A 21,222-nucleotide genomic window follows, 5' to 3' on the forward strand; every position below is an offset into this window, starting at 1 on the left:
GATTTGGATGTTTTACTTGAAATAGAAGGAAGCATTGTTTTAAGTCTTTGTGTTCAGAACTTTATCAGACACCACAATAGAGATATACATTCGGGATTTTTACGCGATGTCGTCTCCGTTGATCTCTCGATATTTTCTTTAATTCTATTGTATCTAAGGCATGGCTCTAAAACGGAATATTGGAACTATAGTTGTCACCAAACTTGGTCATAGGTTGTATCTCAACAAATACGCAACCTTAACTGGTTTGTTGCAATGGAAACAAACTACGTGAACACAGATGGCCGCCATCTTGGATTTTGATAAATGTTCATAGAAAAAATATTTAGACACTTTAACTTTTCGGGAAAATCGCAAACTACAAAAGTGCAATACCACATCTATATAAATCCAACTGAAGACTTAGGAAAAATATAAAATCAAAACAGATATAAAAGTAACAACTTACAAAAAAAGAAAGAAAAGTATTTAAAAAATATATATTCGCAATTAAAAACAAGTTTTCCAGTTGGATCCATTTAGACATACTAAACACAAGTAGATCTGCAAAGTTTTTTTATGGCCTATTGTTAAAATCCAAGATGGCGGTCATTTGTAGTCTCGTGTCCTCATTTCCATGAATACTGACATCAAAATATTGTTTGCCTTGAAGAGTTGTAGCACACGTCCAAAATTTGGCAGTACAATCTTTTTTTGTAAAAAAAGATATGAATCTATTTCTCATTTCTCGGCATTTTCTTATTGGAGCCATGCCTTAATGGCTCTGAGATGGGCGAATTCTTACATACCTTACATCCACTGATCATTGGCGAGACCCTCTCTAATGCGAATTTTAAATCCCCTTGGCTTAATCTGAGCATTGGTTAGACCCTCTCTTAATTTCAAATTCCCTTGGCTTAATCTGAGCATTGGCGCGGCCTTCTCTAAAGCGAACTCTAGATCCCTTTGCTAAATGGCTATAACCTCTCTTATAGCCAAATTCGTTGTTGCGCGCCCCCCGTTTTCAAAACTCGATAAAGTTGCTGCTCTTTCTAATCCTCCAATCATCACATCTCAACATAAAAACCACTCTCCAACGTAATTCTTTCGGAAAAGCTCGAGCCATGTTTTTAACAGAGCATGAAAGCGGAGAGAGGCAACTTAAGCTCGGAACCCTGAGTTTACGCCCCGCCTCCTCCGGTGATTGACGGATCAGTAAACGCAGCAAAATTTTAGAGTTTTGAAAAAAAAGGGCGTGCGACAATCTTGGCTCAATCTGAGCACTGGGTGTATCCTCTCTTAACGAATTTCAAATTCTCCAGGCTTAATCTGTGCATTGGTTAGACCCTATGTTAAGCGACGTTATCTGTGCATTGGTTAGACCCTCTGTTAAGCGAATTTCAAATTCCCCTGGCTTAATCTGTGAATTGGTTAGACCCTCTGTTAAGCGAATTTCAAATTCCCGTGGCCTAATCTAAGCATTGACGTCACCCTCTCTAAAGCAAATTGTCCATGAGTCAATCTAAGTCACCCGGCTTGACGGGTTTCTGTCCAATAAAAAACTTGGGCCCCAACTCCTTGATGTCATCTTGAAGATACCTTGTTCCTGTAACATCCGGGATATTAGGTACCTAATAAGCAGCAAATAATGAAATTTAATCCTATTACCTCGAAATTAACCCTGTTTTGGCTCCTAAATTTTGTCAAAAATATTCGACAGAGACGGGGATCAAGAAAGATGTTGGAGCCCACCCCTTTTTCACCCAAAATATACACCTATTTCACAAAAGGTTGAAATTGCAAATGGCGAATTGCAAATGGTAAATGGCTTATGGACATTGTTTATTCTTAAAAAGCACAGGTAGCCCACGCTCACGGCGAGTGTTGCTTTAATACAGAGTTTGTATGAGCAAAAAATTCGTTGAAATAAATATTCTGATTTAAAAATAAAACAGTAGCTTGACGTTGCTGCTGCTCAATCCCGCCATTATTTGTCGTTCTAAGCTGTTTTAGCCGCAGCTTTTTTTTTCCGTCGCCTTCTGTATATAAAATAGACAAGGTTGCAAACTCCGGCAACCGCCAAATTCCAAAGATTCCACCGATCCTTTTGAAATCCAGACTCGCAGGGCAAAATAAACCTCGCAGAATCACACATATTTATCTTTCCAACCTTTTAATCGGCTACTTGTCCCCGTTTTGCCGTTTGAGCGGCAAATATCTTTCTTTTGAATTTGAAAAAAATCGTGATGGCGACGCTCGATGGGCCGTCCGTGGATAAAAAGACAATACTAAATTCCATGCCAAATTCCACCAACCGGGGTGGGGTGCAACGTGGATTCGGGAAGAATGTCAAAGCGAGAAAAGAATGGAAAGTTTGGTAAGTAGTAACTTAATTAGTATAGATACATGTTGATGCTTTCAAATATTAACAACGATTTTCGGCTAAAACTATTTCTAATTTACTCGCCGTGAGCCTGGGCTACCTGTGATTAAAGGTGTTAAATAAAATCCAGGAATGTCAAAGCCAAGCATTGGTAGCCTTTAATGGATAATTGTTTTGATTTATCCAGATTCCTCCACACGCATGGTTACTTTTGGTCGTAGAACTGCCATTTGCCAATCGCCATTTGCCATTTGCACTGACAACCTTTATTAAAATAGGTGTATGTGGTCCCTGAATAGTTCAGTAAGCCTTCTACACCCTTAGTAGCTTTAGATATGGGGGCACCCTGACGAACAAGCCCTAGAGGGTGTATCACCGCTTGTTGCTATCTAATTAAGCATTAAGCATTAACGTTTTATTACATTAAGCGTTGATTTGTTATTACATAAAGCGGCATTTTTTACATTTTTAGCGGTGATTCTAAAGGGTAGATGAAAGAGGAGTAATATTGTGTGGTAGGCGGCACTGTACGATAGAGAACACCAACTGACAAGTAATACTCAAATGCCAATCGAGTAGTTGGAGGGATCATGATTATTTAATTAGTAGTCACCTCATCTGCTGCATATTTACTGCGCACATGGCATTCACACGTGCATCTGATTGTCTCATTGTTGAAGCGAATTTTGAATGAGGGTTCGTTGGGAGGATTCTCGTCAAGAGTGGACTTTACTAACTTTCTTATCTGTTGGTTGAAAAGGAACTGTTATTACCATCAGAATGCTTGAATAATATGCATTGATATCAGGGCCGTAGCAGGGGGTCGGGCACTGGGGGCATGTGCCCCCCAAATATTTTCAAAAATTATAAGGAAACGACCAGTAGGGGCATGGCTGTGCCCCAAATATTTTCTTATTGTTTCTGTATTGTTCTTCCCCAATATTTCGAAGCCTGCTACACGGCACTGGATATAATTCACACCGACACAAAAATGATCAATGATGCACCACACTCACATTCTCACCCTTAGTGACCTGCACGACATGCGCATCCCCGTTCAATCATGCAAAAGGTAAATAAAAGATAAATCTTGAGCATGGGGAAACATGTTTTGCTTACTCATGCTTTGGATTTGCGCGTAACCTCGTTTGATTAAACTTTTAAGGTTTCTCGTCTCGCGAAGCTTTTTCTAATAATGTCTCTCTGATCTATTGTGGACAACTTTGTCCAAGGGACTATTATAAAAACAGACGGGGTTGGCAGTTAAAATCAATCTTTACCCCAACACATAGCGCATTGGGTGCGGTTAACAACAAATCAATCTCTACTTTGTGCGTCCTAAGGGATAGCAGAATCTTCGAACACCCTTGAGCATCCACCGTTAGGCATAGCGGCTGTTAGAACTGTAAACCCCAAAATATTTTTGATTAGCCATATAAGTAACGCTCCAATTGCTCTTTTTTTCGAAGAAACTAGTTCTTCGTGTAAACTTTGCTCTGGTTTAGAAAATCCCGATGCGTGCGAACCAAGCGTAGGGTAACTATATAATTATTATAAAACTGATAATCATTTCTATTATCATCATCACCGTTATGATCATCACCATCATCACAATTATCATTATCGCAAATCGACGTCGTCGTCGTCGCCGCCACCGCCGCCACCATCACCACCACCACCGCCACCGCCGCCGCCGCCACCGCCACCACCACCACCACCACCACCACCACCGCCACCGCCGCCACCACCACCACCTCAGTCTTACCTTGGGTACAAACACGAGGCATATTGTAAGGGTTGTACAAGACATGATACACAGAGTGGTGATGATGAATGATGCCTCGTACATATCCTCATTAAGCAGCATTGTGACAGGGACACCGATTATGCACACGATGAAAACATTATACACTGCCATGCCTGAAAAATACGATATTATCGTTAAAATAAAATTATAGGATCTATTAACAAAAGAACTAGTACAATAAACATTGAAGAGTATCTGTCTGCAATCATGTCTTCATCCTAGCAAAATGCCGAGTGTGAGAAGGCATCCTTTTCTATTGGCTGATTTGTGGGAGCTATTGTGACATAGCGATTCTCAATACATCGCGACCCTTCGCCTTGACATTCTAACGATGATTTTGGTTAGTTTGTGGACGTCAATCATCCGCGTTTCCATAACGATCAAGGCAGACTTCTACAGTCGACTACAACTACAGTTGTAGTCGACTTTACTCAGGACCCGAGAAAGCCACATATGACAACACAGTAAAGAAACGCAAAAGTTCAGTTCTCATAAAAGGGTAAAAAATATATTGCAAAACATTCAAGGTTCAGGTTTTGCCAGTCATCTCACAAAGAAAGCCTCGAAACTCTTCCTTCAAGATTCGATCGCTGTCATTCAAGTCAACAAACGGCCACTGTTATCAGCGATAATTTCACCTTGTTCAGATAATAATTGATTTTGCGACCTGCTTATTAGACCATCACTTGCTCTAATTCCTGTGAATCTTTTGCCTGCACTGTTCGTGCCTTGTTCCAAACGTTTTGAAGCAATTTCAGCTGATCATTTGAGCCAAACCGACCTACGCGCTTCGATTCTCATCTCACAAACAAATGAAGTTGACTGCGAAACTACGATCGTTTATGGAAACGCGGATTTGTTTTTAAATGGTTATTTCAATAACAAAATTTAGCTTCCAATATTGAATAATAATAACGAAGGTTCGGCTGGTTGAGACTCTATAATCTCCTTGAATTTCATTTGCCTGTAATATTGTGTTATGTGGCATGGTTTGTGTCCTTGTTTGTTATGAGGTAATGTTAAAACGGGAATGTGGTGTGATCTGCGGTAGCGTCGTGGATGTGATGTAATGTTGAAAGTCGCCTTACTTAGGAATGGTGTTTCGAAGTGCAATAGGGTATGTAAGATAGTATGTAAGATAGTTCCATGGACATATGTTCGTGAGAATATTTCTGTGATACCAAATCCCTGAGTTCAGTTTCCTGTTAAATATTTTCCGATTTGTTGAGAATTATAGAGTTCTCTGATCCCAAATCCCCGAGTCCGATCCCCTGTTCCCATACTTACCGATGAATTTTTAAATTCTCCGATCCCAAATTCCCGTGTCCAATTCCCTGTTTAATTTTTACCGATGTGTTGAGAACCATTTGCTTAAATCCCAAATCCTCAAGTCCAATTTCCTGTTTAAACTTTTCGATGTGTTGCGAAACATTGAGTTCTCCGATCCCAAATCCCCGAGTCCAATTCCCCGTTCCATGCTTACCAATGTGCTGTGAATCATTAAGTTCTGTGATTTTCACTTTTCGCGTCTCCCAGACAAGGAAAAGTCCAAAAAGTAGTAGCAAGACCTTGAACCCATAGATAATCACTAGCCATATGAACACATTCTCGCCTTTGCAGTGAAGGATTCGATACTGGAAGATGACGTCTGGCTGCGAGGCGCTGTGACTCTACGTAAAAAATAGGCCCGTATACGTAAATGAAGTTACTGCAACAAGTGTTTACAACTGTAAAAATGTAATAATATATTTCAAGGTTATTTTTCATTATCATACCATAAAAAGTGTTGATAAACAGCAAGACTGATAAGAATTTAAAAAAAAATTAAGAAAGAAATCAATAGGTGATCGCATAAACATTTATCGAATTCAGATTTTGGTGGATTGAAAGATTAATAAAACAGGAGCGAAGGATTGTGTTATTAATTAAAAAAGGGTTTGGGGACAAAAAGAAGGAGAGTGAAGGATTGTGGGAGAAATAAAATAAGGGCAAAGGATTGTGGGAGGGAGGTTTGTTAGATCGATAACAGGAGAGCGAAGGATTGTGGGAAGGAGGTTTGTTGGATCGATAACAGGAGAGCGAAGGTTGTGGGAACGAGATTTGTTGAATCGATAACAGGACAGCGAAGGATTTTAGGAAAAATAAAAGGAGGGCAAAGGATTGTGGGAGGGATAAAAGGTTTATGGGGAGTGGACTGTAAATGTAGTTGGTTATCGCATACCACGTGCTTGCAATGTTACCTTCCGGTTTAGCCATTTGTAATCTCTGGTCAGCGGATCCATTTGTAGCCATGTTACGAGTATAATGATGTCTATGGATAGCATTATCATCACCATGGCAACCAGGTGAACGTCCTTGATATACTGAGAGAGGGATGATAATGAGAAGAAAACACGAAAACGACAGATATAATTATATGATTTTGGTGATGATGATGGTTGCGGTCTTGCTGTGGTAACAATGATGATAATATCGTTGTTGTTGATGATAATTATGATGATAATTTTTGTGGTTGACGTTGTTATTGTTGATTATGTTAATGATGTAAATAAAGGTGATTATGTTGTTGTTGTTGTTGTTGATAATAATGTTGATGATAATAATGTTGATGATGATGATGATAATGTTGATGATAATAATAACATTGTTGATGATGATAACGTTAACGATGATGATAATGTTGATGTTGATGGTAATGATGGTAATGTTGATAATGATGATGATGATGTTGATAAAGATGATGTTGACAACGATGATAAATTTGATGATTATGTTATAAGTATATAACTATGTGTGATGGTGATGCTTACACGGCGTTTAAGTCGGAGCTTTCGCGTTATTTTGTGCACTCTCCATGCCTTGGAAAACATGGCACCAAATGCTAACGTGAAGCCTATATCGAGGGTAAACACACGCACCTGAAATTAAATATTTCAAAGTTGTCTTTTCTACTTCATCTGCTAGATTGATAGATATAGTTTATTAGCAGCTAATACACACAAGTATATGGCTGTCATTCTAACAAACATTAATAAATATACAAAAAGAAGTAATAGAAGAGTCCAGCTACTTTAAGACTACCCACCCCTAGTTAAAAAAACAGTCATATATAAATTTAGCGACCTCCCTCTGTGCTGTTATAGAAGTAATTTATTAGGTTCTGAAAGAGGAAGCTTTCATCAATATATCTTTTATCTTTCATGACCTTTTTAACTTTTAAAACCTCAAGTCCCCTTTCTTGCCATCTCATGTCGCTTACATTTGATCGAGAAGTGGAACTCGTCTTTGACCTACCTTGAATTAAACTGAGAACAAATTCTGTCCTCAGGCTTTCTAAAGGGCCTCTGATAGCGCCCAGTCTCGATTTAAAGTTTATGACTACTAATCCTAAGCCGGGTGAGGGCTTTTTAACTAAGGCGCAATTGATGGTATGGCTATCAGGAGCGTACCCAGGATTGTCTGTGGGGGGAGAGAGGGGGGGGGGGGAGGTGGGGATTGGGGATGCGCAGTCATATGTTGCCCGTTTTAACCGCAGCATATCTGTTTTTTTTTTCTTGTTACTTTGTGAACAACCGTAGCAAGGTAGGAATCTAACGCTTGTTACCGTTGTTCACGTTACCCACGCATGGTGGGCATGGTGCAGTCATAGGTATCATATGGAAAAAGCATAGTATTTGAGGATTCCTTAAGAAGAAATGACCCAAGGGCCATGGGGTGCCCCTAACCCCCCCCTTACTTTTCTGTGTATGCGCCTGGTTATTATTGTATGGTGGTTAAATTAAGGTTGCACACTTTCATCACCTGGCAGATAAGATCACTTAGCTTGTCGCCATCTACGCAGAAGAGAACGACGGATACGTATGCCAACACACAGCCCACAATGATCAGATTATTAAGGTTAGGACTGGACATCTTGATAAACCTAGATAACGAACCAGATGAAACGTTTGGGTTAATTAGGTTACGGCTGGATATCGTAGATAAACCTAGACAATGACCAAGATATAAGGTTCGGGTTATACAGGTTAGTGCTGGGAATTTTGATGAACCTAGACAATGACCAAGATATAAGGTTCGGGTTATACAGGTTATCAATATAGGCTAGTTCTGGTATATCATGGTTGCTGCAGCTGATGATGATGATGATGATGATGATGATGATGATGATGATGATGATGATGATGATGATGATGATGATGATGATGATGATGATGATGATGATGATGATGATGATGATGATGATGGTAATAAATAGTGGAAGCACGGGTGGCCTAGTGTGTTAGCCCGTCGGCCAAACAAAGATTACAACTAAAATAAATGAACCAATCAATTAATCGTTTATTTCACCACTTTGCAGCAGAGGTGAATTATGTGGTAGTCAGGGAAGGGTAATTATTTAACGGAGGGAGGGCTGCTTTGTTTTGCCTCAAATTTTGATACAGGGTTTAGGGGAGGGCTTTATTTTTGAACAAATACTCTGATCAATTGCCGAGCCTCCTAAAAGAAGTGTGTGTGTGGAGGGGGGGGGGGGAGGGCGATGACTTAGGCATGGCCTTAAACCACCAAGCACAAGCCAGTAGAAGTGTTGTTACGTGCCCATTTTTCAGGGGTGTAAATACTATTGTATAGGGGGGTGGGGTGGGGTATAGGGGGGTCTGGGAACATGCTCCCCCGTAAAAAAATTGCCATTTCCAAATATAGAAAATGCTCATTATTGTTAAAACCTTAATGGAAAATAGCATCATTAGCTCCTTCACCAACTGAAATCTCGTTTACACACATTATTTTCTTCTTGGCAAATTGCCCAGCCCCCTTTGTTTGTGTTGAACAGATTGCTCGTTATTACAATTGTAGGTTTACTACATTTATTACGTGCCGTGCGTTATACTCTAGTTATACAACTAGATTTTAATTTCAATAAGCTAACCAATACGCTATTAAAGCTTTTTTTGTTCTGGGGGAAGGCTTTAGTTTTTCGCCTTTTTGGGGGGGTCTCCATGTTTGTGTGTTAGTTTGGGGGAGGGTCGAAATTTTTGAGCCAAAAAATATTATAATAATGATGATTATGATGACGATGTTGTTGTTGATAATGATGATGATGTTGATGATGCTGTTGATGATGGCGATGATGATGTAGTTGATGATGATGATGATCATAATGATGCTGTTGATGGTGATGTTGTTAATGATGATGATGATAATGTTGTTAATGATGATGATGATGATGTTGTTGTTGATGATGATGTTGATGACGCCGATGATGATGTAGTTGATGATGATGATGATCATAATGATGCTGTTGATGATGATGTTGTTAATGATGATGATGATGATGTTGTTAAAGATGATGGTGATGATGATGCTGTTGATGATGATGATGGTGATGATGTTGTTAATGATGATGATGATGATGATGTTGTTAATGTTGTTGATGATGATAATAATGATGATGATGCTGTTGATGTTGTTGATGTTGATGATGATGATGATGATGATGATGTTGTGGATGATGATGATGGCGATGACGACTATTATAATGATGATGATTATAAAGACCTTCTATTAAATGTGTGAGCTGTGTACACTCACCTTTTCTCTCTAAACTTAATGTTGAAATACAAGAATCCCAAGGACATCAATATCCCACATGAGGCGAATGCGCAAACCAGGATAAAGCCCACGCGGGAAAACTCGACAAGTTGCGGGACGATAGTCACGTGATCTAAGGGAGGCCGACCATCTGAGAGTATAAAAGATTCTATCTCTGTTTCTTGATGTTGTTGTTGTTGGTTTAAGATCACCGTTGTTGTTGAATATGTTGTTGTTGTTGTTGCTTTTTGTTGTTGTATTTGTTACTGTAATTGCATCTGCTTCTGTAGTTATTATTATTATTGTAGTTTGTGTTAATGTTGTTTTCGTTGCTTCTGTTTATTCATTTATTAGTTGCTTCAACTGCTGTTATTTTTGTTGTTGTTGTTGTTGTTGTTTCTGATTCAGTAGTTGTTACTGTATGTTTGTTTATTTGCTGTTGTTGATGTTGTTGTTTGTTTGTTTGCTGTTGTTGTTTGTTTCTTTGCCTTTGTTTTTTTGTTTGTTTGCTGTTGTTGTTGTTGTTTGTCAATGTCGCGATCTCAACCGAATGATACTTACCTCTCCAGACAAAGTCCTGACCGGGAAGAAGAGTAAAATTACTACTCAAGGTCTCGTGTTTCGCGATCAGCTTTATTGAGTTGCCTTGAAATAAAGAAACAAAGGAGTCATTATCACAGGAACTATTATGGCGTGTACACTTCTCGCGAAGGGAGCGTTTTCGCGTGGTTTTGGCGGGTAGTGTTTTCGCTGAAACCATGGCTACCCAGGTTCCAGCGTGTATGTTTAGCCAGCCACAGCTTCCTTTTTATTCCACATTGGAGGATAAAATATCACATTTGAAGACCAATTATCTGAATTAAATTTTGTCAATGTTATGTTGTAAAGGCCCGTGGCTGAGTTAGCCGGGAGAGGCCTAAGAACGAGTAGTGAGAAAATCGTTAAGTGTCGATCAGTTATTGTCGACTATTGCCGGTTCAATCCGGTTTTGTATTCAGTTAAATCGAAAGTCACAGCAGTAAATTTAGTATAAAACATTTTAAATGGTTATTTATTTTGTCGAATATATCAAACAACTTTCTAAATCAGACGTTTTCTACTTAGTTTTACGAACCACAGACATCCCAATTTGTTGTTTTTAGCCCGGGTAACGAAGATATCTTTAAATCTAAGAATTTTTTTCCCTGTGACGCACCCACTATTCTGCTGTATAAAATATACCTTGTACTTGAAAAATCTCGAAATTGCCATATCTGTCGCCGTTACTTTTTAAGTGCACGACTCCCTGTACAATTAAACACACAATTAGTAAAAAGTTAGTATACTTACGAATACTCTTTAAATACAAAATTTACTTGGAAAGCTCAAGTGCGGATCTCAAACAAAATTTAGACGCTTGTTCCTACTGATCGAAATCTGTGTATATTTTTGGGTGCTTTAAATCTGTGTAAATAGATTTGTTTTTCTGACGTTATCTCGTGTGTTATTTATTCCAGGGCCGTAGCAGAGGGTGGGGCACTGGGGGCACGTGCCTCCCCCCAATAGTTTAAAAAATTACACGGTGACCAGTAGGGGCGTGGCTGTGTCCCAATATTTTCTTAATCTTTCTGTATCGTCCCCTACCCCCTAAAATTTCGAGGCCTGCTATGGCACTGCATTCGTCGAAGGGACTGGAACTAGTTGGGAATAATGAACACAGGGGCAACTTCTGTAGTTTTGATTGGCTGCCTGCCACGTCACAGGGAAAGGTGGTCACAAATTACTTTAAAGTAGAACCACTTTCTTTAGACATTAGCTTGATAAGAATGCTTTATACAGTCGTTTGACAAAAGGTTGTCGTCAACCGGCTTTGCGACTCCGCGACAAGCCCGCATGTAAGCATGGGTGGAAACCACTGAAGCACCTAGCTGCATATCTTAGCCATCCTTTTGTGGAACGACTGTATATTAGCCACCGCATAACGTCAGACTTATACCGCATTCACGCCAGCACTTAAACCAGTTTAAAGGTGGTTTAATTAAATTAACCAATTAATTAACCATTTAATTAACCAAGAACAAAACTGAACAGACTGTGCTGGGCGTGTTACTAAGTGATCATTTAGCTAGTAAGAATTCAGCACAATGACGATCTTGGCAAGTTATCAGGCAAAAAAAATCTTGTTTAACTAAACATGGTTTTGGTGTGAATGCAGAATTAGACGCGGTAGCGGTGGCTTAAAGGGACCTTAAGCAAGAACGACGGCGACGGCTAGGACAACGAGATCGAAAAAGATGTGTTCGCGCTTGGCGATCAATTATAAATTAATTGCAATGGAATAAGCAAAACACTAAAGTCAGAGATAGATAAAAATAAACTAAAGACAGCAGCGAACGTGGTTAGAGGAGTTTACACGGCAAACGTCCGCGTCCTCAATTGACCATGAAAGTTGGAGTTTTCACGTCGTAGTTTTATGGAAAACGGCTGGGAATGTATCAGACAGAACGCATTTTCACGTGTTGCTATTGAATTCTGAATCAAATCCCATTATTTTCTGCCGTCGTCGTCCACGTTGCCGTCGTCGTTGTTTAAGTGGTTTTTACCTATGCTTACATGCCGGCTTGTCGCGTAGTCGCAAAGCCAACAACCATTTGTCAAACGAATGTATATTTTATGGGAATCTAACTCGCTCCCACACTTCCCTTATATGGCAACTCCTACTTCCCTTATATGGCAATTCCCACAATTCCATACTCACGGTAGCGCCAACAAACTCAATCTTCAAAAGATTTCTTTTGATGACGTCAGACATGCTCTCACTCATGTAGTGGAAATTCTCCAAACTACTATTTGGGCCCAGTTCCTGCGCGGAGCTATTCAACGCAAGGGCCATAAGCCAAGCAGCATCGAATGCCAGTGCACCGTATAAGGATGTGCGAAGCCCGTGATATTGCGAATGGAGTGTATACATTTTTTGGAACTCTTCGGTGGTCTGTTGAAGTTGATAGTGAGAAGAAGGATAAGTGGATTTGCACACACCGGTTTTGGGCCAGAGCTTCTACAAAGCTGCGATCTGTCGGGCGATTTGTATGTGAGTACTACGCCCGAAAAAAAAATATTCCCTCAACAATCCGGACGCACCTCTAAGCATATCAGTCAATCTTGTTTTAAAAACTGTCGTTTTCCTAGCTCGCTCGGTCATTTCCTTATTAGGCATTACATACCATATTTGGGAGTCCGCTTCAATCTTTTCGCTTTTTTATCGCTCTAGAGCTTTGTAATTCGAGAATTTCCACGTAAACTTGCAGGAATTTGTGTTTACTACGATTTATTGCTGGCAGCCACCTTGGATATGGAGCCTAGTCCCTAACGTTTTAGAATATCACAGGTCTCCCGCGCGCTCGCCCCAGGCTCTTTTGAACCATTTAGACAAACGACAGCCATTGATTGATACGCATAACACCATACACTATAGAACTTATCTTAAAAGCCCCTCACCAATCCGGACACTCCTTGGTCCGTGTCCATACCAAAGAGCATATCGTCTAAACTAATGGTGTACTCCGCTGCCTTGTAGATCTGCGCCTCGGTGCAGGGAAGGGAGGGGTAGGTGCGTCGCCACCACGTGGTCTTGTTATCCGGCGTATTGATCACCCACGCGTACTTCCTTCCGTATAATCCATGACGGTAAATCTGCAATGGAATAGAATGACCAACCACTAGATTGGAGAACGGCAATAAGAGTTTTCGGAGTTCCAGCTAAAAAAATCCTGTGGATGGAAGTTGCGTGTGGGACTGGCACGAATCATAAAAATTTACAACGAAGAAGAGTCGCTTGATGGGTGAATTATAATTCTACAGGCTGATTCCTTGCCATGCGTGTAAAGAAACGCCGATTCTTTTCCATTCAAAATTTGCAACGGAAAACTTGAGAATGATTTTGAGTAAATACAATAAGGAGTTTTGAATATGTTTCAATTTGAATATATATATATATTTTTTTCTAGCTAGAATGATTAAAAAGAAATTAAGTGCTTAAAGAGTTGCATTGTTTTTCTGATTTTAAGGAAAGAATGCGCAATGCATGAAATCAGAAGGGGTATTCACCAGGAAAACATTACCTTACATATAACTGATGTTGTCAACTGAAGAAAACCAAACACAACCCGAACATCAAGTGCCTGAGGGCGGGAAACTCAAACGATTAACTTAGTGAATTCAAGCGACTTCCAAAGGAAGTCTCCCGCTCAATGGTGACTCACACAAAGTATCCATTCCCATCGGCTAATTCAAGTATGTAACCAAGATATTTACAATCAAATATCGTCAATAACATATCAGACTTCATTCGTTGATTGTTATTTTCAAGTTTCCTTGCGAATAAACCGCTGTATTTTCAATAATAAACAATGATAAAGGAGTGTGAGTTGCTGCGTACCTTCAGGTGTTTAATCTGCGTATCTGCGTCGTCACCATCAAAGTAGCTGCCATAACTCAGAATTGTAATGTTATTGTCAGTGAGCTCTTCCCTAAGCTCTCGGGCTGCCTGTGGTGAATTTTTAATGGTGAGATTTGTAAGCATACCAAGGGCACCTATAAAATCCCTATAACATTACGGTCAAGGTCAACTTTCTGGAAACTCCATGAAAATGACTTGAAATTTAAAACGTGTTTGGAGATGAATGAGTTAGCGCGGGGTCTTGAAAGGCATGTGGCGACAGAGCTCCTACTCACCACAAGAAACCCAATTAGACAAACCCAAATTAGACACCCGGGTAAGTACGCCTGGAACAAAGCTGGAGCAAAGGAAGACCTCCCCCCCCCTTCCCTAGCACGATCCCATAGTACCTGCGCTTGCATATCACGGTTGTAGAACAATATGGCTATTCTTGTCCAATGAAATCGTCTCGCCAGGGTCAGAAACGTCTTTCGCATTGCTCCCAGGGAGGGGATGGTGCGGAAGAAATATGGATAGGATTTTGAAGACGACAAGTCACTGTGTGTCGCAGATGCCGATACCTGAATACAAAATTGATCAATAAACAAATGCCGCTGCTGCTGATAATGATGATGATTTTGACAGTGGTAGTGATGATGTTTTAATGATGATTATAATGATAATGACGATGATGATGATATTGGTGTTGATGTTTGCTGTTCATGAGGATGGTAATGGTAATGTTAAAGGCAATGATAATATTAATGAAGATGACGACGTTGTTATTATTGCTGCTGATAGAGATAACGATCATGTTGGGGATGATGATGACTTTGATGGTGATGATGATGATGCTGTTGATGATGACGATCACGTTGGTGATGATAATGATGACGACGATGATAATGATGACGCTGATGATGATAACGATCATGTTGTTGATGATGATGACGATGACGATGATGATGATGATGATGATGATGATCATATTATTTTACCTTATTACCGGGGGGAGGGGATTACTTTGGCCAAGCCGTGAAAACTTGACTACCTTAAAACAGAGCTTCGCTTAAAAATTACTGTGGAAAATACCAACAACAGAAAAAAGCTGTGTGAAATGTTCGTTGCCAAGATTATGAGAAAGAATACCTAATTTTTCCTTTTGCAGAAAATTTGCTCATGCAAATTTTGTGCATGCAAAAATAAGATGGACAGCCCTACAATTAGGATTTGGGGAATAACCCCGGTCCCTTTCCCCAACCTTTTTCATTTTCTTTTCTTATTTTTTCTTCGTATCTCTCTCCTTTTCACTTGCCTGAATCAGATTCCAGTACATCGAAGTGCTTGCAACCGACAAGGCCACATTTGACCGCGCGGGCCCGAGTATCATAACGACTTGTTTCTTTGACAGATAGTCGTACAGTATCTTATTGCCTTGACCGGTGTTGCCCTAGTAACCAAACAGATTGACAGATGTCAGTAAGTAAATTAACTAAAAAGACTGGGAGCAATTTCTAGCTCTCCCGGTCAATTCCTTATCATTACATACCATCTTTGAATTTCGCTTCAATCATTTTTCGCTTTTTTGTCGCCTTAAGTACGGTATACGACGATAATTTTTAAGTAAAGGTGCAGGCATTCGTGTTTACTACGATTTTCCATGGCGCCATTTTTAAACAGGCTCAGGCCCTAGTGTTTTTAAAACACCACAGGATTCCAAAGAGCTGACTGCCATTGATTGATATGTCTCTAGGCAGAGGTCCAGGCCTTTTTTTGATTTTGGTGGTTCTCTACATTCACGTGACTTACCTGCGTGTCATTGGCAAGAAGCATGAACTCGTACCCAGGCAAAATGTCCTTGCGATTGTTTATTAGACCAAACGCGATTTCCGCGGCCACAGGAATCCCGCGTCCCCACCATGCTGATTTTCCAGTCATTGGCGACATACAGCCGATATAAAGCGGCTTCTTTTGGTGTGTTGCGGCAAAAATTTGCAAGGCGCAGGCAAAGGTTGCAATAACAATGAGAGGTTGTTCCATCGCTTGTGTTCTTTTGTGACTAAATAAATTAGAGAGATAGATAGTGTATTAGTAGAATTACCTACAGTACCCTCCTGTGTAGAGCTTTCATTGTCACTCGTTATCCAGTAGCGGATCTAGGGGGAGGCTTTAGGGGGTTTAACCCCCCCCCCTTTGGGCTGTCAGAAAGTCATATGTAACAAAAACAATTACCCCCATCCTCTTTTGCCACTGAGCCAACCCCCCCCCCCCCCCCTTTAGCGAAATGCTAGATCCGCCCCTGTTATCTTCACCCCACATGTTTGGTTAGAAAAACGAGCGACACAAAGCTCTGCGCATGAGAGTAATCACCTGGTGCTCTGTTATAAATCATGTGCTCTAATTGGTTGAACCAAGAGAGCATAAGATACCGTATGCAATTCTACCTTCCTTAATTGGACATCTAACATCTGTTTACCCTGCCAGAAATGCAAAACAGATGGAGCAGCTTGGCCTATTTTTAAATTTCTTATTTTCTTCTTCTTCTTTTTTTTTGGAGGGAGGGGGACTCTATCCCACTCAGCTATCTATTTCTTTCAAAATATTTTTTAATTGACCATACAAATGTAACGTCTCTCTCTTGCTGTCATATTTTCAGTCGGCCGACTCGCGTTATGGTTCGTCTCACATATGTATTAGTTAGAGCATCTGCTACTTAAACGACTGAATAAACTATAACTTATATTTAACCATCGAATTTCGTAGTAGACCATTCCTTTTTCTGGAGAATTAATGCCTCACACAAAATTGCCTCGGTGATCAAAGACCAAGAAATTTCAGAAGTAAATCGGTGTAACATGCCATATCGTCATGCCAATCTGTCTAGTCTGGATTATACTACGAGAAAGACAGCTTTAGAATAAAAAATATAAAAGTCTTAAATAGCAAGTTATAGGTCTTTGAATTTGTTTTTCGATTTTGCTAAAGGTGCAAATGTTATTGTAAAAAAAAGTTGTCGCCAAGACCATCTTAAAATAAGGACAAACACCGCTTCCTTTTTTTTGTGTAAATAATCTAAGCTGTAAAAATGTAACCTCTCGAAAATATAAAATTCGAAAAATCATCATCTGACAAAAAGAAAGACAAAAAATTCGACTTACCTTAGGAGCTACAAAGGGCTATGCGAGAAACTCGAAAGGAATTAATTTCCGTTCACTTTTTGCAAGTTTCTTTCTTTTTCATCGCGACTGTTTGTATAAGTCGATCGCTCCCCTTTCACAATGAAAGCATTTATCTATTTATTCCTGAGATGTCATTTTAGATCAAATATTTGTCAAAAAAGGACTTAAATCCAGAACAACCTGTCATTATCTTTTTGGTCGGCTTGTTAGCCAGTCAATCGCCTTTTTTGCAGAAATATTGAAACAAAACCCTACAATGATTGCCGCGTCCATTGTGATAGCAAATCTACTATTTATTCATTTATGTGTCTTAAATATAGTCAATACTAATTCATGGAGAGACCGCAGGGTCGTATCCAGGTTTTGTGAGCAGAAAGCTGCAAATTCTGGCGATTCTTTAAGTAGCACTGTCAGGAGCCATCATGTAACCCCGGCAGCAATACGACCATTGGGAAAATCCACTACACTCTTTTTTTATAAGAACCTTTAAGGAACGTCCAGCCTGAGATTTTACCAAATTTTAAGAACATGCCGAGGCTCAGATAGAAGAAAAAATTCTTTATTAGTCCTGATGCGTTCTAAAATGCAGAATCAAATTTTGCTCATAGTTACAACCTTATTATTGCTATTGATCATTAGTGTAATTCTCTTCATAATAAGTCATTGGGTATTATATTCTTATACAGTATACACTAAAATTTAAGAATATCGTTAAAAACATATTCAGCCTTAAAATGTCCCAAAAATAAGAACGGCCCAGCCTCAACTAGATAAATAGGGTACGGTCATCATTTGGAAAATCCACTTTCTGTCCTATCTGCAATCCCTTTTGGATTTGTTACGATTTCATTGGGAAAGCCAAAGATGCCATGATATTTGGATAAATATTTTTTTTGTTCTAAATAATGCATTGGACAACAAAATAAAGTATATTAACTGACCGCGGGATGAAGGGAGGTTAGAGGTGGGATTAATGGAGCGCATATGCTCTGCTTCAATTGCCAATTTCATTGTCAAACGTCCCTTTTTTGAAGGACAAAAAAAAAAAAAAAAACACCGGATGCCTGTATGCATGCTACAATAACGAATATTTTAATATCAAAATATGTTTATATGAATTTGCGAAGGACAATCTTCATTGAGTGACCAAGAGGGCATATCTTAGACACATCATGAAATATGACACACTTGACACAATTGTTGATTTACTCCAAGGCACATCACTAAACTTCATCCTCCCTCCCATATCGCAATAGGGAACCTTAATCCCCGTGCAAACTGCGCCAGCACCTGCCAGCATTGCTGGCGAATTCTTGCTCGACTGACCACAAGACAAAGGAAATGTAGGAAAGTCCATTTTCCATTTTGACATTTCCTATGTCATATAGTCAGTCAAGCGAAAAGGTGCCCGTGCAGTTTGCACGGGGCTTTAGGCTAAGTTCAAACGTCGTATTATCCATGAGCTGTATTCAATGCAAATTGATGCAAATAAACCAGGTGCATTGATTTATATCTTCATTTGCATGTATTTGCATTGAATACAGGTCATGGAAAATACGGTGTTACACGAGTCGGCAAGGATAACGTGAGCAAAGAATGCTTAGTCAATTCTAAACTAGTTTCGCTTCTTCAAAAAAGTGAAGAGAAGTATAAAACCGTATCAGGCCCGTACCCAGGATTTTTCTTGGGGGGTGCAAAATCCGAAAAAGTGGACCATCGAAAAAAAAACAAAAATGGATTTATTTTATGCCTTTGCAGTATCTCCACGGGATGTTTATTTACGGATTTGGCTACATACCATAGTGATCTAGCTTATGCTTGATAGTTTTGTCTACAAATAGCACGTCTATTCATTGAGAACCGAAAGTGAACTTACGGTTCGTTGTCGGGGGAAGGGATATACGGGCCTGCTCTTAGAAATGAAAGTTTAGTTTACAGCACAAACGTTTGCACTTCGTGTTTGGAGGGAAACGCCGGAAATGTATCAGACAGAGTCTATTTCAGTGTGCATTTCAGTCTCGCTATTTTTCTGATTTCCCGTCCCTTTTGCGTAAAGCCTCGATCAAACGTCGATGAGAGTTCAGCTCTTTTTAGCTCTCACAGGGCTCCGATCAAATGGTCTTTGAGAGTTGGTGAGAGTGGTCAAACAACCAGCCCGTGCTGCTCTCATGTGCACAAGCGCGCGCTGCTCACGAGTTCAATTTTCGGGGAAAAAATAAACATCAGATTGAGTTTTGGAAATTGAAGTAATTATTTGACTTCAGGATTAAAAACTGAACAGGAATTACATGTTAAATTCCACTTTTTATGAAAACTGCTGACTACCCGCTAGCAGACCTTTTTCCTGTTCACTTATCCGTGTCGCGTCTCTGTTCTTTCAAAACGCGAAAGAACAGAGACGCGACACGAATAAGTGAACTGATAGAAAGAGACAGGAAAAAGCTCTGCTAGCGGGGTAGCTGTTGACCGAAATACTCACATCAACTCTATCATTCACGCGATCAAACGGCGCCAACTCTCATCGACTCTCATGCCGAATTCGAACATATTCAAAGTGCATGAGAGTCGGTGTGAGTCGAAGAGAGTGTGTGAGAGTGCATAGTCAAACGGACATGAAAGTTGGAACTCAAATCGACTTTCATCTCCGTTTGATCGAGGATTTAACAGGGCCGTAGCAGGGGGTGGGGCACTGGGGGCACGTGCCCCCCAATATTAAAAAAAAGAGTGTGTGAAGTTGCCTTATAAAGGGAATAAGCAATTAAATCAATAAATAAATAATAGATAAATGAATACCAATTCATAAAAATAACTGATAATAAAAAAACAACACTACAATTTCACACAAGCTCCAAGGATAGCATATCTTTTCTCGCCCTCTTAATGAAACTACCCTCCCATTCTGCCCAACCGAGGACGATGCAATAGCCATTCTGCTGTATCAATCACATTGTTACAACGATTAGCATATAGATAGTCGGGTTCCAGTAAGCGCAATTAAAATTTCAAACGGAAGTTTTTTCAGGTAATTTTTTCGTGACAGGGGCTCATAAATGAGACCCTGTCGTTAACATCATTAAAAGTGATAGTTTAGATAATTTGCATAAAGAAATTAGTTAATAGTCTATTTTCTTGGGCTAACCCACTAACAAATAAAATTCTCAATGTCATTTGAGCTTTAGGGGGTATGAATAAAAAGCTTAATACAAGTTAATGTATTTTCACATTTCCCTAAAAATAAGTTGGATGGATTTCGAATTTTTTCATTAAAACTAGCCGACGAAACAGCATGAAGTAAAAAACAAATTGAACTGACTTTAAAAAATTGACATCTGTAACTAATTATTGAGCTTGGTTGTTTCTAGCCAAAAAAATATATTTTTGCATCCAACCTTAATAAGACATTAAACTAATCGTGATAAGAAATAAGATCTAATCTTAGAAATAGTATACAGAAAAATATAATTGAAGTATTATGTAAAATGACAATTTTCCATTTCATTTGAAAATTACCTATTTCGCTGCTTGACTTAGAATAAGGACTCTTTTACGTACAAGCTTACCTCCAACTAGTAGAAATAATTTTCTTCTTGCTTTTGATGAAATTTTAAGTTCTTAAACACTTAATCGTTTGATGCTGCTCAAAGAAAGCCGCGCAGTTTGTTTTATGTCTTTTCCTCCTAGGGTTTGTATACTGATATCATTAATGTCTTTTCATACTTCTTGGGGGGAAATATGGCAATCGACAACCCTGTGTTTGAAGTCATCCTTCTTGCTGATAAGCAAAATCGATAGCACTTACTTTGAGCCCTTGGATTGCAAAGGGAACGTTTCCCTGAGTGTCAAGCGAGTATCCAGCTAGATTCTTATT

At 39.5% G+C, this 21,222-nt stretch overlaps 1 protein-coding gene across 3 annotated transcripts; it reads right to left on the reverse strand.

The window, feature by feature from the left end:
* Nucleotides 1-37: 37 nt before the first annotated feature.
* On the reverse strand, nucleotides 38-21,222 carry LOC5509896 (gamma-aminobutyric acid type B receptor subunit 2). 3 transcript variants are annotated; one of them, XM_032378963.1, is made up of 18 exons: nucleotides 20,915-21,222; nucleotides 15,985-16,234; nucleotides 15,491-15,625; nucleotides 14,586-14,756; nucleotides 14,176-14,283; nucleotides 13,859-13,918; nucleotides 13,236-13,430; nucleotides 12,496-12,729; nucleotides 10,980-11,043; nucleotides 10,320-10,403; nucleotides 9,759-9,909; nucleotides 7,971-8,091; nucleotides 6,980-7,087; nucleotides 6,410-6,532; nucleotides 5,653-5,839; nucleotides 4,128-4,282; nucleotides 2,976-3,107; nucleotides 38-1,610 (listed from the first exon to the last, which is right to left on the reverse strand). In XM_032378963.1, the coding sequence occupies exons 2-18, from the start codon at nucleotides 16,213-16,215 to the stop codon at nucleotides 1,497-1,499; spliced, it is 2,373 nt and encodes a 790-aa protein (XP_032234854.1). In that variant the 5' UTR covers nucleotides 16,216-16,234; nucleotides 20,915-21,222; the 3' UTR covers nucleotides 38-1,496. The 3 variants fall into 3 exon arrangements, with proteins under 3 accessions (XP_032234854.1, XP_032234855.1, XP_032234856.1); XM_032378964.2 differs by lacking the exon at nucleotides 20,915-21,222 and adding an exon at nucleotides 17,334-17,636; XM_032378965.1 differs by lacking the exon at nucleotides 12,496-12,729.

This window comes from Nematostella vectensis, chromosome 14 (genome assembly GCF_932526225.1).
Source record: "Nematostella vectensis chromosome 14, jaNemVect1.1, whole genome shotgun sequence".
In the NCBI taxonomy this organism is placed as follows: Eukaryota; Metazoa; Cnidaria; class Anthozoa; order Actiniaria; family Edwardsiidae; genus Nematostella; species Nematostella vectensis.